This window comes from Athene cunicularia, assembly GCF_003259725.1.
Source record: "Athene cunicularia isolate RWA chromosome 5 unlocalized genomic scaffold, athCun1 chr5_part3, whole genome shotgun sequence".
NCBI classification, from domain to species: Eukaryota; Metazoa; Chordata; class Aves; order Strigiformes; family Strigidae; genus Athene; species Athene cunicularia.
In genome coordinates, this window is record NW_020799103.1 from 7,781,198 (window position 1) to 7,794,001 (window position 12,804).

Sequence of the window (12,804 nt, forward strand, 5' to 3'; positions counted from 1 at the left end):
ATCTATTTCAGTCTGTAAGAATACCATTAGAAGCATGAAAGCTCTATTTTATTACATGTAAACACTCCAAATACAATGACTACATAGAGCTTTGCACAGCATTAGCAATAAAACTACAGGGTAATTGTAATATTAAATTTTTAATAATGAACACACCCCTTAATTTTCAAATGTAATTTCCTTTTATTATCTGCAAAATAAGCAAAGGGTACGAACACAGTTTTGAACCTCTGCCCTAAAATCTTACCTTTAAAAAAATATATTCTCAGTGTCATCACATAAAATTTCAATTCATTTGAGCTCAAACTATATATACACAGACATATAGTGATTGTTCCATATAGAAACCTGCTGTAGCTTATTCAAGTTTAATATTTGAAACAATAACAAACCCAAGCAACTTCAGAAGAATTTGTAAAAATTAACAAAATATCCAGTTTTATTTAGCTTTCAGCTCAACTGTTCTCAAAATTAAGCAAAACTTCATACAGAATGAACATTTTTCTCCTTTGCCACATGAAAAAGGTTGTATTGCTTCGTCCAGTCAACTACATTGGGTTTGAACATACCAAAGCAACCACACTGAAAAAAGTCCGCAAGATTCTGGAAGCATCCAAGACTGAAAAGGAGAGAAACATCCATTAATAAACCTAAGAAAAGAAGACTGCAAGCATCAAAAATACACGTTCACCATGAGACACTACTTAAGATATAAGGCTGTCAATGAAGACATCTCTGGGAGAAGAAACATAAGGATATTTCTCTATTGAGCATTATTCCTTTGTTGAACTATTACAACTTGTATTACAGTAAAGACTGAGAGCAGATTAAGTTCAACTCAAACATTTATGAGTTAGTACTTAGTAAGATCTCATCTGTTAACACACATGAGGAAACACAGACTTCTAGCATAACAGGGAAACTGTGGTCCTAATTTCTCTACTGAGCTAAATGCTGTAGTAGTAGTCAGAAAGAGAGCAATTCATACCTTAGTTCTCTTTCTGAACCTACAGAATGGGCACAGAGATTGATGAAAAAATTGGACAACACCCCCTCACCCCCAAAACTGGGTGTACTGATTAATGCTATGGACTTATTTTGGCACATCTTTTTCCTATATGAACAGTCACGCAGAAAGAAGACCACTAGCTCTTATGCTGGCTGTTTATTTCCTAGGGCAAAAGTTCTCAGCAAGGAAAATGAGGTTCATTTCCTCCTTTTAGCACAGTTCATAACATGCATGAGTAGCACATCCATAGACCGCTGTTTTTTTACTTTAATGAAGTAGTGAAGCAAATCCATACTGAAAAGATACAGGCTTAAAACATGCTATTAATTAATACTCACTTGTATGGAGTTCTCCTGAGCGAAACAGGATGCTTAGAAGATTTTTTCTGTATCAGGAGGTTCATTCTTTCATGCGAGGTCAATCCCAAGAATGCAATCTTACCAAAAGGAAAATGTAAGCAATGGTTAAACATGAAGATCACAAATTAAAATTCTAAAAGACACTATTGATAAGGGAGGGAGGGAGGGGAAGAGGTTGGCCATATCTAATAAGTCCACAATTGACTGAAAACTATGTTTTTAAATGTTACTGGGACTAAACCAGAACCCAGCAAGCTGTGACATTAATGCTTCCACTGAAAAGGCAGGCTTAATCAGGATGACCACAGAGACTGTACTTTTACAGATGTCTGTAGAAGTATAAGATCTATCCCCCAAAAGAGACAAAAGCTTAGCAAAAAAGATGACGCAGATGTCAGAGACTCAACAATAACTTCGCTATTTTCTTGATTCCATGTCTTTTTTCACCAAGTTTCACAATGAAATTTAAGGTTTTTTCCCTGCATTTTTGCTTACTTACTCCTTTCCTTTTTTTTTTTTTTTTTAATCAACATAAATCTCATAGACCTTTATAAATGGCTGCAAGGATCCTTCACTGAATGAGATGCTAAACATCAAAAAGTGGGACATTTACAAATGACTGTGTATGAAATACAGTAGTTAATTGTAAAGATCCTACCTAGATCCTTTTTTTTTTTCCCCCCAGCATGGTATCTCAGTGCCTTGGACATTACAGAAATCTAGCAGTACACATTTAAAATAGTGGATATATATATTTTTTTTTAAACAAAATGTAAACCAAATCTTTAGCTCAGTATGCTTCACACATATTCCAATGACACATCTTTCCTAAAAGCTGCTAAACAAGCTGTTTCCTAGATGTTTTAAGACAGCTCTTCTCTATCTTGTTTGCATAGCCAAATTCTCCCTGAGAAAAACATAAACAAGAAATTTGACAGTCTTCATCCGGATAAAATCCAGGTCATAATTTTTTATTGTAGCAATGAGCTTTAATACAATCTAGTGACTCACTACTGAGCTCTACCACACAATTTTCAGTTCAGGACTAATTGTGCTATTGAGCTTTTGTGCCGGTTTTGGGGCAGTAACACCAGTTCTATTAGTCAAGTAAGTTTTACCTTTAAATACATCTTTTTATAGGTCTGGTATTTTTGATGAGTAGTAAACCCAGAACTCAGTTATAGGAATGATTTGCAGACTGGGATCCTACTTTTAACACTGGAATGCTGAGTGCACAAGTACCTGTGAAACTTCAAGGGCTGCCCTGAGATCTAAAAAAAGCACCTAGATATGAATATTAATTAGTCAAGGAAAGCAGGCACAGATTTTATGACAGCAAATCATCTAGGGAAAAGTTTTAATATGGTGACTCTTACAGAGAGGAGCATAAACTGAAGCAAAATAATACCTGATAAAGCTGAACCATTAGCCACAATGAAGCCCATACAGTATGAAAACAGGCTACTGTGAAGATGTAGAAAACCCAGGGAGAACAATGTATTATCTGTGTGAAGTATGTCCATGCTCCATCTTGCTGATAACTTGTGGCGCAATGGTTTGACCAATCTGACAAGATACAATCAGTTAATCACGTTTTTAATATAGGCCACTTAAGAAATAAGCAAAGATTATATGCATTGTATGAATATTACGTAGCAATATGCTCTAAAAATACCATGTTTGATATATCATGTTCCCACTTACAAGCACCCACATCGACATTGACTGCTTGCTATTCTGGCTGCATAATCTTTACATTCTATGTTCATAATCCACAGCAGGAACATTCAAGGCACTGGGCTAGGCACTTTTTAAAAGTTAAATACTAATGTTGAAATAAGCCATCATCTGTCATTGTCAAGACTCCCAAAATTTTGCTTCATGTTTATTTGTCATTTTAGGACAAGAATGTACCCTCTCTCAAACACGACCATCAACAAAAGACCCCATTATGGTGGCAGTGCCAAGAAAACATATTTTATCGCTATTAAATAGACATAAACTGGAATTGCCAACTTCTGTAAATTTACTGAGATACTTAAAGCCTACCACATATGCCTTTAACCTATAAAAAAAACCCCAAACAACTAAAAGCAGAGCAACTTTTTTTTGCCTCTATGTCAGTGGAACAATAAAGATGTTTTCCTCCCATGTTCCTTCACACAAACAGAAAAAAAAAAGCTTTTTGCATACATAAGACTACTACTGAAACATAGGAAAGCGACTCATGTTCATGAGTGTCCTGTGTCCTCCACTGCCACAGCTCGCTCACTTTGCTCTATATTGAATATTGACTCATTTTAATATGTGATTTAATATAAAATAACATGAACTCTCTCTAGTTTTTAGTTAAAAGACTACTGCTATGTTAATTCATTCTCAGAAACTACATTATAAGGGCTCTCCTCCAAGAAATTTCTTAATTTTCCAAAGTAACAGTTTGGATTTCTTAACGAGATACACAGTTCTCCTCTTTACAAAATGAAACTTTTGTAAGTGTTCAATACAGATATTTCCAAATAATAAAATCAATAAAGCCTTTGCAATAATGTATTAACACATTTTTTTTCTACTGCAGTAAAGGGTATCCAGACTAGAACCTGAAACCTGACTTCCTCCACACGACTATTGCACTTCTCAATGGACATCCCACTAGAGCTGTATCTTAGTTTCTACTCAACACAAACATAATCAGATATTTGACCAAAGACTCAGAGATAATATATTTTCATGTAAAGACAGAATTACAAGATAATGTCACTGCTGAAATACAGTATCATTTGTGCAGATATAATTACACTTGCTGGAAATGAAATGCTGAAAAATAACAACCATACACGTGCATCCTTGAAAGCTAAATTAAAATAAATTAATGGATACATACACAGAAGAGTTCCGTGAAGCAGCCAGACACCGGTCATCATTAGGAAAGACAGGAACAGTAGGTAGTAACGATGGTTCCCAACACCTGTATTTGAGGCAAGGAAAAAAAAAATTGACATTTTAAAATCCAGCAGTATCAGCAGTCAACAGGAATAAAAAGAATCAAACCCACTTATTATTACCTCTGCTATCCTCAAGAGTGTTTGGCAAGGCTGATAGCTTTCTCAACATTTCTCCTGTAAGCCATCCCAATTGGTATAACAGAATTAGTTCTGATAAAGTCAGCCAGGATTTGTCTCTTCTTCAGAGCATGCCTTCAGCTGTTTCAGCTATATGAGGACTAATTATGCAACCAGAACTCTCACCATGCACTGTACAGTTGTCTCTTACGACTGAAAAAAATCTAAGCTATTCAATTTGTTTGACCTTTGTATGCTTCAGAATTGCAAACATATGCATAAAAGTCCCAGACTTGTGTCAGAAAAACTGTTACAGGAAGATATACAATTATTTTTCTTTAAATTACAATCATTATTGCTCAAAGCTTTGAAACAATGTATCAGAAAGATGTCTCAACAACCTGTAAATAGCAAACACTATAAAAACATTTCCAAGAATTTAACGTTACAAAAAAAGCTACTGGCAAAAGAATTTGCCAAAAATATATTGCTGCGGATGTAAAGCTCTAACCCTTCTAACTTGAGCATCACCAGTAATGAGACAGAAAGGAAGAACAAGGGACTTTCTCAAAGAACACAAGAACATAAGAAACGCCCTGCGGGGTTATCTCAGTGGTCCAGTTGCTCCACTTCACTGTCTCTAACAGTGACAACAGGCAACATTAGCTCAGGAGGACACACGAGCTTGGCCACTTTAGAGTTCACTCTCCTCCTCCACAGTTACTGCATTACAATGTCCGTAGGCATACCTGACGAGTTCTGTCAGTATCTACTTCTGGACACACTGTCCAAAAGTTTGTCTAATCCCTTTCTGAACTTTCTGATACTGCCTGTATCTGCAAACCCATACAGCAGCAAGTTCCAAAATTTCAGTACATGCCCTGTGAAGAAATGTTTTCTTTGCCAATTTTAAATCCAACTGCTATTCTCACTGAGCCTCCCCCAGCTCTCGTATGATGTGCCTGGTGAATAACAGTTCTGCGTTCACTTTAGCCACCGTCTTCACTGATGTTTGTTTGGTTGTTTTTTTTAAAGTCTCAATCATATTTCCTGTTCCTTCTCCTTTCAAAAGGCCCAGAATTTTCAGTCTCTACTCTTAGGGTGACCACCCTTTTATCATTTTAGTTGTCATCTTCTCTGCTGTGTAACTGGTGCCTCTGTCTAACTAGGCCCTCTGGCACCTATCAGTAGTAACCCCTTCAGTATCAACTGCATATTCTTATACCAGGTGTGCTCTCTCTCTAAGGAGATAAAAGTTATTTCTGCAGCTTCTAAAATATATGGTATTTTTGGATTTGATGAACACTCACCTATGCACTGTCCAATCCACAAAGAATGCTGATCACATCTGGCTACACATGACTCACAAGCAAGGCAATGCATAGATCTCAAAGGCTTCCTCACCTAGTTGAGGATGAAGGAAAAGAATACAGTCATAGCAAAAGCATCTATTTTGCTCAAAGATTAGAGTGTCACCTCATGGGCAACATCATATTTTGTACAATTACTGTATAAGAGACCTCACGACACAGAACATAGATGAGAACTGTACATCTTAATTTAACAAAACAAGAGATGGACTCTACTCTGAATAAAATAATTATTATTTCCAAGGATCTCAAAGCATCTTTTTTGTCACTATAAAAGAAAGGAATAAATTTAAGTAAAATAGAACAAACCATGCATGACAAGGAATGAGGAAGTTTTTTATAGCAGTATTGAGTAAAAGCCAGATTCAAAAAGAAAACAAATACCAAAGCCTCACTTACAAGACACGACGTGCAAAACGTTCTGAAGTCCAAGCAACCTGCTTCTGCAAGAGCTACAATGTTCTGAAAGACAAAGTAGTTTGCACTTACATTTGGATCACATTTTCAGGAGGATCTATGAAGATTTTTACACTAGGCCTTCTGCAGTTCACTAGCATTTTGAGTGCCAAGCACTGATAGGAATTATGTACATGCTACTTAAAAAGATTCATGAGAAACACAAAACAGCAAAGACTAATGCAACTTCACTCATGCAGGATTATCCAGAAAAGTATCTCTGTGTTGCCAAAATTAATAAATAATGTGAATGAAATACTCCTTAAAAAAATGAGATTGTGTTAAGACACAAAGTACATCTCATATAGAAAGACTTCAGAGAGATGAGGAGAGCCACCATATTTACTGTTCCTTTACGAGTACTAGGTAAGACAGCATTTACTACTTCTGTGGTAACAAGGTGAAACTGCAGTTTATTCTCCATGGCCATCTGAAGAAATACAGCCTTATGGAGAGCAATGAGATCACAAACAAAACACTTCTTTTAACCCACAGGTTGGAGAAACCAAACATTAAATTCTCTACTGATCAGTTGGCGATGATTCTTTTTGTCATTCTAAAACAGAGCTAGGAAATGGCATGTCATTCATGATGCTTAAGCACAAAAGTCAAACCATTATATGCATCTTCAATGTACCTGACATAATTTAAGTAATTTCTAGCCTTTGGTATGCCTTATGAGCATAGAGAATTGTAGGAAAGCATTGTGAATATCTCTTTCTAACCTTAGACAACTGGAGTGAAAACCATACAAAATTTGTATTTATTAAGTGAAGTTCTATGTGAATTTATGTCACAGATAACATCAGGGAGTCTGTATGATGTTTGGCCGAAGCTCACATTTCAGTGAGATTATGGAAGGAAGGAAATCATGGCAGGATGATGAAGCTAAGGAAACAAGCAATAGGAGAAGAAACTCTCTACAATCTATGCTGTTTGATGACAGAGCTAAAAACTCTTAGAAGAATGAGGAGTATTTCAGTGCTTTCAAGATTAACAAAGCTGCACATGATGACGAACAAATGGAACAAAAACATGTGTAACATCAGGTTATCCCTTCCATTTTTTTTTTTTTTAATGAAACCACCTACCTCTTTTCTTTCTTTTTCTGAAGTCTTAACGTATCCAGGATCAGTTCTCCAAGTTTTATAGAAATAAAAAACAAAACCCATCATGCAGAACACCACAGTGATTTCAAGAAGTCTATTGGCTACATGTAATATTCAGGTTAAGGAATATATTCTTGTACCACTACATACAGTTACTTGCTGCAAGTTCTCTAGCAGACAAATTATTATTATACATGAGGGAGGATATCCAGTCATTAGGAACACAACTTTTACTATGGATTAAAAATACCTGTAAGTCAGGTGAAAGCAGGAGAAAACCACATCAAGATTAACTATCTCCATACAGCAACAGGAATGTGGAGTGGGACAAGTTTCATATCAATTAAATTCAAGCATCAAACTTGAGAGCTTGAGCTTTTAAAGAACAGTCCATGATGCCACCAAGGAGCAGAGAACCCAAAGTGGGATCCCATCTCCAGTGACCACCGAGCCACTACAGAACTGCAGTATGGATAATGCTTAAAAATTAAGTACTGTAACCTCAAGGTTGTTTTGTCTTATCAACTAAAAACACTGCAAAGTAGCTCTAATTAAAATCAAGATAATAAATTAGTAATTATTGGCACTGCCTATGACCAGTCTTATAGCTGGGTTGGTTACAATGCAATTGTAGGGCACATTTATCTAAGTCAAAATCATCTCCTGTGGATACTGCTGGACTATTTGCATTTCTACTGGTTTTTGGATTCAAGAGTAATCCTTAATTAGAACGGTTAGATTTCCATTCAGACATAAATAGAGGAAACTAAAATACTGAACGTTTCTATGACACTCAGATCTGTGGCCACTTCCAGAAGGAAAATTCATGAGGAAAATGGTTAGACAGTGAAATGGAAAATTATTTCCCCATCTCACCAAGCTACGGTTAGACCTTCAAGAATACTGCTATGCTATCTTCAATGAAGTGTCTGACTCAAACCTCTATCGTTGAGGTTTTTTTTTCCTTTTAATTTAGATGCCACCAAGAAAGTCTTAAAACTTCACAATGCAACACTGAATAACATGATTTTCATTTAGACAAGCATATGCGTGTATCCCTAGTGGGAATAGACTTGATCAGTTCATCGAAATTAATCCTGATAATTCTACTAAGGACATCTTAATTTGAAACAGTACAAAGAAAATGCCTCTTAAAGGATGAAGTAATTAAAAATTAATTGAATTTGTGTAGCAATATATTATAGCTGGTTTAATACAAAATTATTTACAGTTCTAAGTATCTCCCTAAAGGCCTTTTCACAAAGCTTAATCAATAAATAAACAGATGCCCCCTGTGTAACAGAAGAGCAGGGCACTAGAAGGAGTGTAAACTACTAAAATATTTTTGTACTCAGAGCAAAACCTCTTCAAAGAAAGTAAACGTAAGGTAGACTTTAATCCACTGTACACTAAGGATGCAGAATAACCTATGAATAAAGATGGGAGACTGGAAGATCTAATTCAGCGGGACATGAAGAAATTTATTCCTTGTTTTTTGGCAGGGGAGGGTGTTGTTTTTAAAAGCACAAATATCACTAACTGTCAAATCCTTGACATTTTAGAAAGAAGAGATGCTTTGAAAATTGTTATTAATGCATGTGTTGTCTAGTTATACTACATGCCAAAATGCATTACTGTTTGAGAGTCTCAATGAGGAAGAATAAAGAGTCACATGGAGATGCTAATAGAGACAATTAGGTTTACAGCAAAGACATTTTCATTTTGATATTCTTAAGCAGATCATCCGCTAAAGGTACAATAAGGTACACATTTTTATTCTGTATATAACTTGAAATTAAACTCAAAATTATTTCACCCCTGCCCAATGGAAGTAAACCAATCTTACCAGATGTTAACAGTCACGAGGAATTATCTGGGACTGCTCATTACTATTCACATGACCAGGCTGGGATTTATTAGGAATTGTAAAAAGAGTTCTGTTGCATTTCTTGAGTATAAAGGATATCAGGCAGGAACCAGAAAAACCACGTCACGGACATCCAAAAAACTGAACTTAGCAGAAATGCTGTGGGAAAATACCTTAAATTCTTGATCCCCACACATTGCCTGAAAGAATATTAAAATGTATTTTTATAAAATATATTTAAATTGTAACTCCATAAAGTATAAATTATCTGGTTTGTTATTTTAAAAACTTCACACACAGAGAACATACTTCAAGTCTCTCTCAAAGCAATCAAGGATTGTCACTCAAAAGCATTCTTTAGCCAGGATGCATATGGGGTTGACATGCAGAAATAAAACTGAAGAGTGCTCTTTTCCAGCCCAATATTATACAACAGAAGTGCTGTAGTACTGGGTGAAAAGTGCCATCTCTGTCTATTTGCACACTGATAGCATTGCCATTTCAAGGAACACTGACTGTTGAAGAAAGCAGGAAACCTGCAAAAGAGCTCAGAATAACACTGGGAGGTCTGGGGAGCTGAAGGGGGGGCAATGTTTCATTAAAACCCATTCTTTGTCACAAATACTGAAGGAAAAGTTGAGATAAAGCATGTTTCTGAGCACTGCGCATAGATATCTCCGTGTCTACCAGGTGTAGACCTTCAGTAACACTCTCCTTATCATTATAATTAGCTAACAGATTGCTTAAACACTTTAGTGCTTTTTCAAATCTTCCAGTGATGAGAAACTATTATTTTTCACACCTAAAGGCATTCAAATTCTACGGTCGTTCTAAGAAGTACATACATTTAAATTCTTGACACATTCTGCAACCATTTCTCAGGAGGTATTTTTTATGCTAAATAAAACTAAACTCTGAAAAGAATACTGCACTACCTTAATATGGGGTCTATAACAAACAAATATACATACAGGAGAGAAAAAGCTACAAACCTGACAAACAGAGACATCCCAAATAGCAGGAAGAGAAGCAGACCTCCTTTCAAAAGCCAAGAATCAGAACTTAGGTTCATTACATATCCTATGGCCCACATCAACGTCAAGGAAGATGCCAACAGCAGGAAGAGCTGTTAAAATGATTACTGTTAAAAATATGACCAAGTTTTCAAGCAGGATTCACTTCAAAAGTACTCAGATAATGTGGAAACAAATACTGAAAGACTCAAGATAGGTAAGACCAAGTGACACATCAATACGCTAAAGGAAAAGGAGGGGGGAACATGATATAAACCCCCCCACCCAAACCACTGCTACATTCTTTCAAAGAATTTAATTTTTGGGCACCCCATTTCAAAAACCTTAAAGGATTCTCTTCTTAGAAAATAGTTCAACTGCATATTATTCAAAACACAGAATGCTGTAGCTTTATTTCCATTAGTTATTACTCTGGATATTACCTCGTATTTCTCTACGATTTTCAGCAACCTGTTATTTCTTCTGCTTCTCATTCTTTCTTCCTCTTTTACCATATAAACCATGAAGCGATTCAGACTTTGATAAGCCATGTCAAGCGGTGTCTCTCCCTTTAACAACGGAAATGTTTATTTCTATATGCACTTGACACATAAATGCTTTCACTTTTAACAGAAGGAAAAAAAAACCCCAAACCTAAACCAAGAATAACCTGGCAGTTACTTCCTTCTCCCACAGTTTGTTGTTGGTTTTTTTTTAAGGCAAGGGTAAGCTAAATTCAGAGTTTTAACATGCTTAATCCAGTGCTTTGTAGTTCTAAAAGCTGATAGTTGCAACCATATTGCATCCATCTGAGTTAACTGTTGGACTGTCCCCAGTAACCTGAAACGCTAAACTGCCTGCTAGAATATTACATGCTTACTGAAAGGGAAGGTTTCTTGTTTATGTTAACTTTTTAAAACCAAACAGCAATCCCCTAAGTCACATACACAAATAAAAAAAAAATGCGGATGAAAAAGCTGCTTAATATGCAAACCCTGAATAACTGCACTGTACAAACTTATCTATATCATCACAGGAATTGATAGTTTCACCATTTATACTTCTCACTACCAGTTTTTACAAATATTAGGATGAAGACTTTCCTACACGACGAGCCCTTTTGAATGTATGAACAGGCATTGTCAAACACTGGCTTTCACAGGATGACACACGGATCTTTTTAACAAAGTTTCACTGGACACCAACACATGGCTGTTTTTAGTAATCTGGCCAAAGCTGTTACATCTCATTACAAGTGTTTTGAAACAGAAAACCCCCAAAAAACAACAAAAGGAGGGTGGTGGGTGGGGCATGGACAATCTGCAAAGGACAAAACCGAAGGGTTTGGCTCTTTATTAAATGGACATTGCAAAGAATCTCTGCATTCATACTTCGTGCCACACCACAAGAAAGGTGCTAACTCCTCTTGGGAAAGACTAAGAACACCCGTTCTTAGTGAACCCCCCATTGCCAGGGATGTCCAAAGTGAAGAGGACTCAGATTTTTAGTTACATTCACATTTATGACACACAATCATGCCACGTGGAAGGAAGTATCATTAAAGAAACTGTACCTTGACATTTTTTATGTCCAGGCTAGCACCAGCTTCCAGCAACAGATCCACTGCACTAGTATTTCCTGATGCTATTGCCCAATGCAGTGCAGTATTCTTTTGAATATTGTCTACAGCATTGAGAGAGGGGTTAAACTTTAAGAGAAACCTCGTGGGTTCTGGTCTAGATGAAAATAAAGTATAAAAGTTAACGAACAGAAGATAATCTATATTAGATATGAAACTTTTGAACACCTTATAAAAAAAACACTGTTTCCATCTGTGAAATAACAATAGATACACGATACCCTGTCTCAGAACAAGCTCATAAACGACAGATCCAAGTTTATAATTCAGGTCCTGCCCTGAAGGTTTTTCTCAGACTATGTTATCTTCTCATTTTAACAAATTTGAGGTACATGCACAGATTATATCTTTCTACAACACTGTGTATAAGCCTACATCTCCACATTTTATTCTAAATGCATTTTACTGTGTACACCTCCATTTATTTTTATTTCTGGGAAAGCATAATAATGCTGCAGCTGGTTCAGCCGCAAACCTAGACTTCTTCATGAAATTCTTTTGACTTTCTTTGCTATATCCAGTTCCTTACTTCTTAACTCCTGATCTCTGAAATATCACATATTTTAGTACAACTAAAAGGGAAGGAATGTCAGTTTAACAGAAAGTTTTCATAAGAAAAACTTTAACTGACTACTTCTTGGGTAGAGTAAAATAAAATCTTTTTTTTAAGTTATTCACTACTCACCCAATCGCTTTTTGTGCTGACAACATTAAAGGTGTTTGTCCATTGAAGTCTGTTGTGTCTATGTTCTAAGTATAAGAAAAAGATAAGCAAGCGATTACCCATGATTTCAGGAAACAGAGTTAGATGGCCAGATTCAGAGCTAGACAGCTTGCTTAGTTTCACTAATGGAAAGAAAATGGAAACAAACCAAATTATATCAGCCAAGAAGCCAACAGTCATTTAAACATCCCCCCCC

General features: G+C 36.1%; 1 protein-coding gene across 1 annotated transcript in view; it reads right to left on the minus strand.

Annotated features, from left to right (window-relative positions):
• Positions 1 to 215: 215 nt before the first annotated feature.
• Positions 216 to 12,804, minus strand: part of ZDHHC13 (zinc finger DHHC-type containing 13) — a 16,230-nt gene continuing 3,641 nt past the window's right edge. The window contains exons 5-16 of the mRNA XM_026850902.1: positions 12,570 to 12,634; positions 11,819 to 11,981; positions 10,689 to 10,814; positions 10,225 to 10,358; positions 9,332 to 9,432; positions 7,348 to 7,472; positions 6,200 to 6,262; positions 5,741 to 5,834; positions 4,253 to 4,336; positions 2,777 to 2,934; positions 1,348 to 1,445; positions 216 to 619 (exon numbers count right to left, since the gene is read on the minus strand). Of these exons, the coding sequence (XP_026706703.1) occupies positions 484 to 619; positions 1,348 to 1,445; positions 2,777 to 2,934; positions 4,253 to 4,336; positions 5,741 to 5,834; positions 6,200 to 6,262; positions 7,348 to 7,472; positions 9,332 to 9,432; positions 10,225 to 10,358; positions 10,689 to 10,814; positions 11,819 to 11,981; positions 12,570 to 12,634 (1,347 nt within the window). The 3' untranslated portion in view covers positions 216 to 483. The remainder of the gene's footprint in view (positions 620 to 1,347; positions 1,446 to 2,776; positions 2,935 to 4,252; positions 4,337 to 5,740; positions 5,835 to 6,199; positions 6,263 to 7,347; positions 7,473 to 9,331; positions 9,433 to 10,224; positions 10,359 to 10,688; positions 10,815 to 11,818; positions 11,982 to 12,569; positions 12,635 to 12,804) is intronic.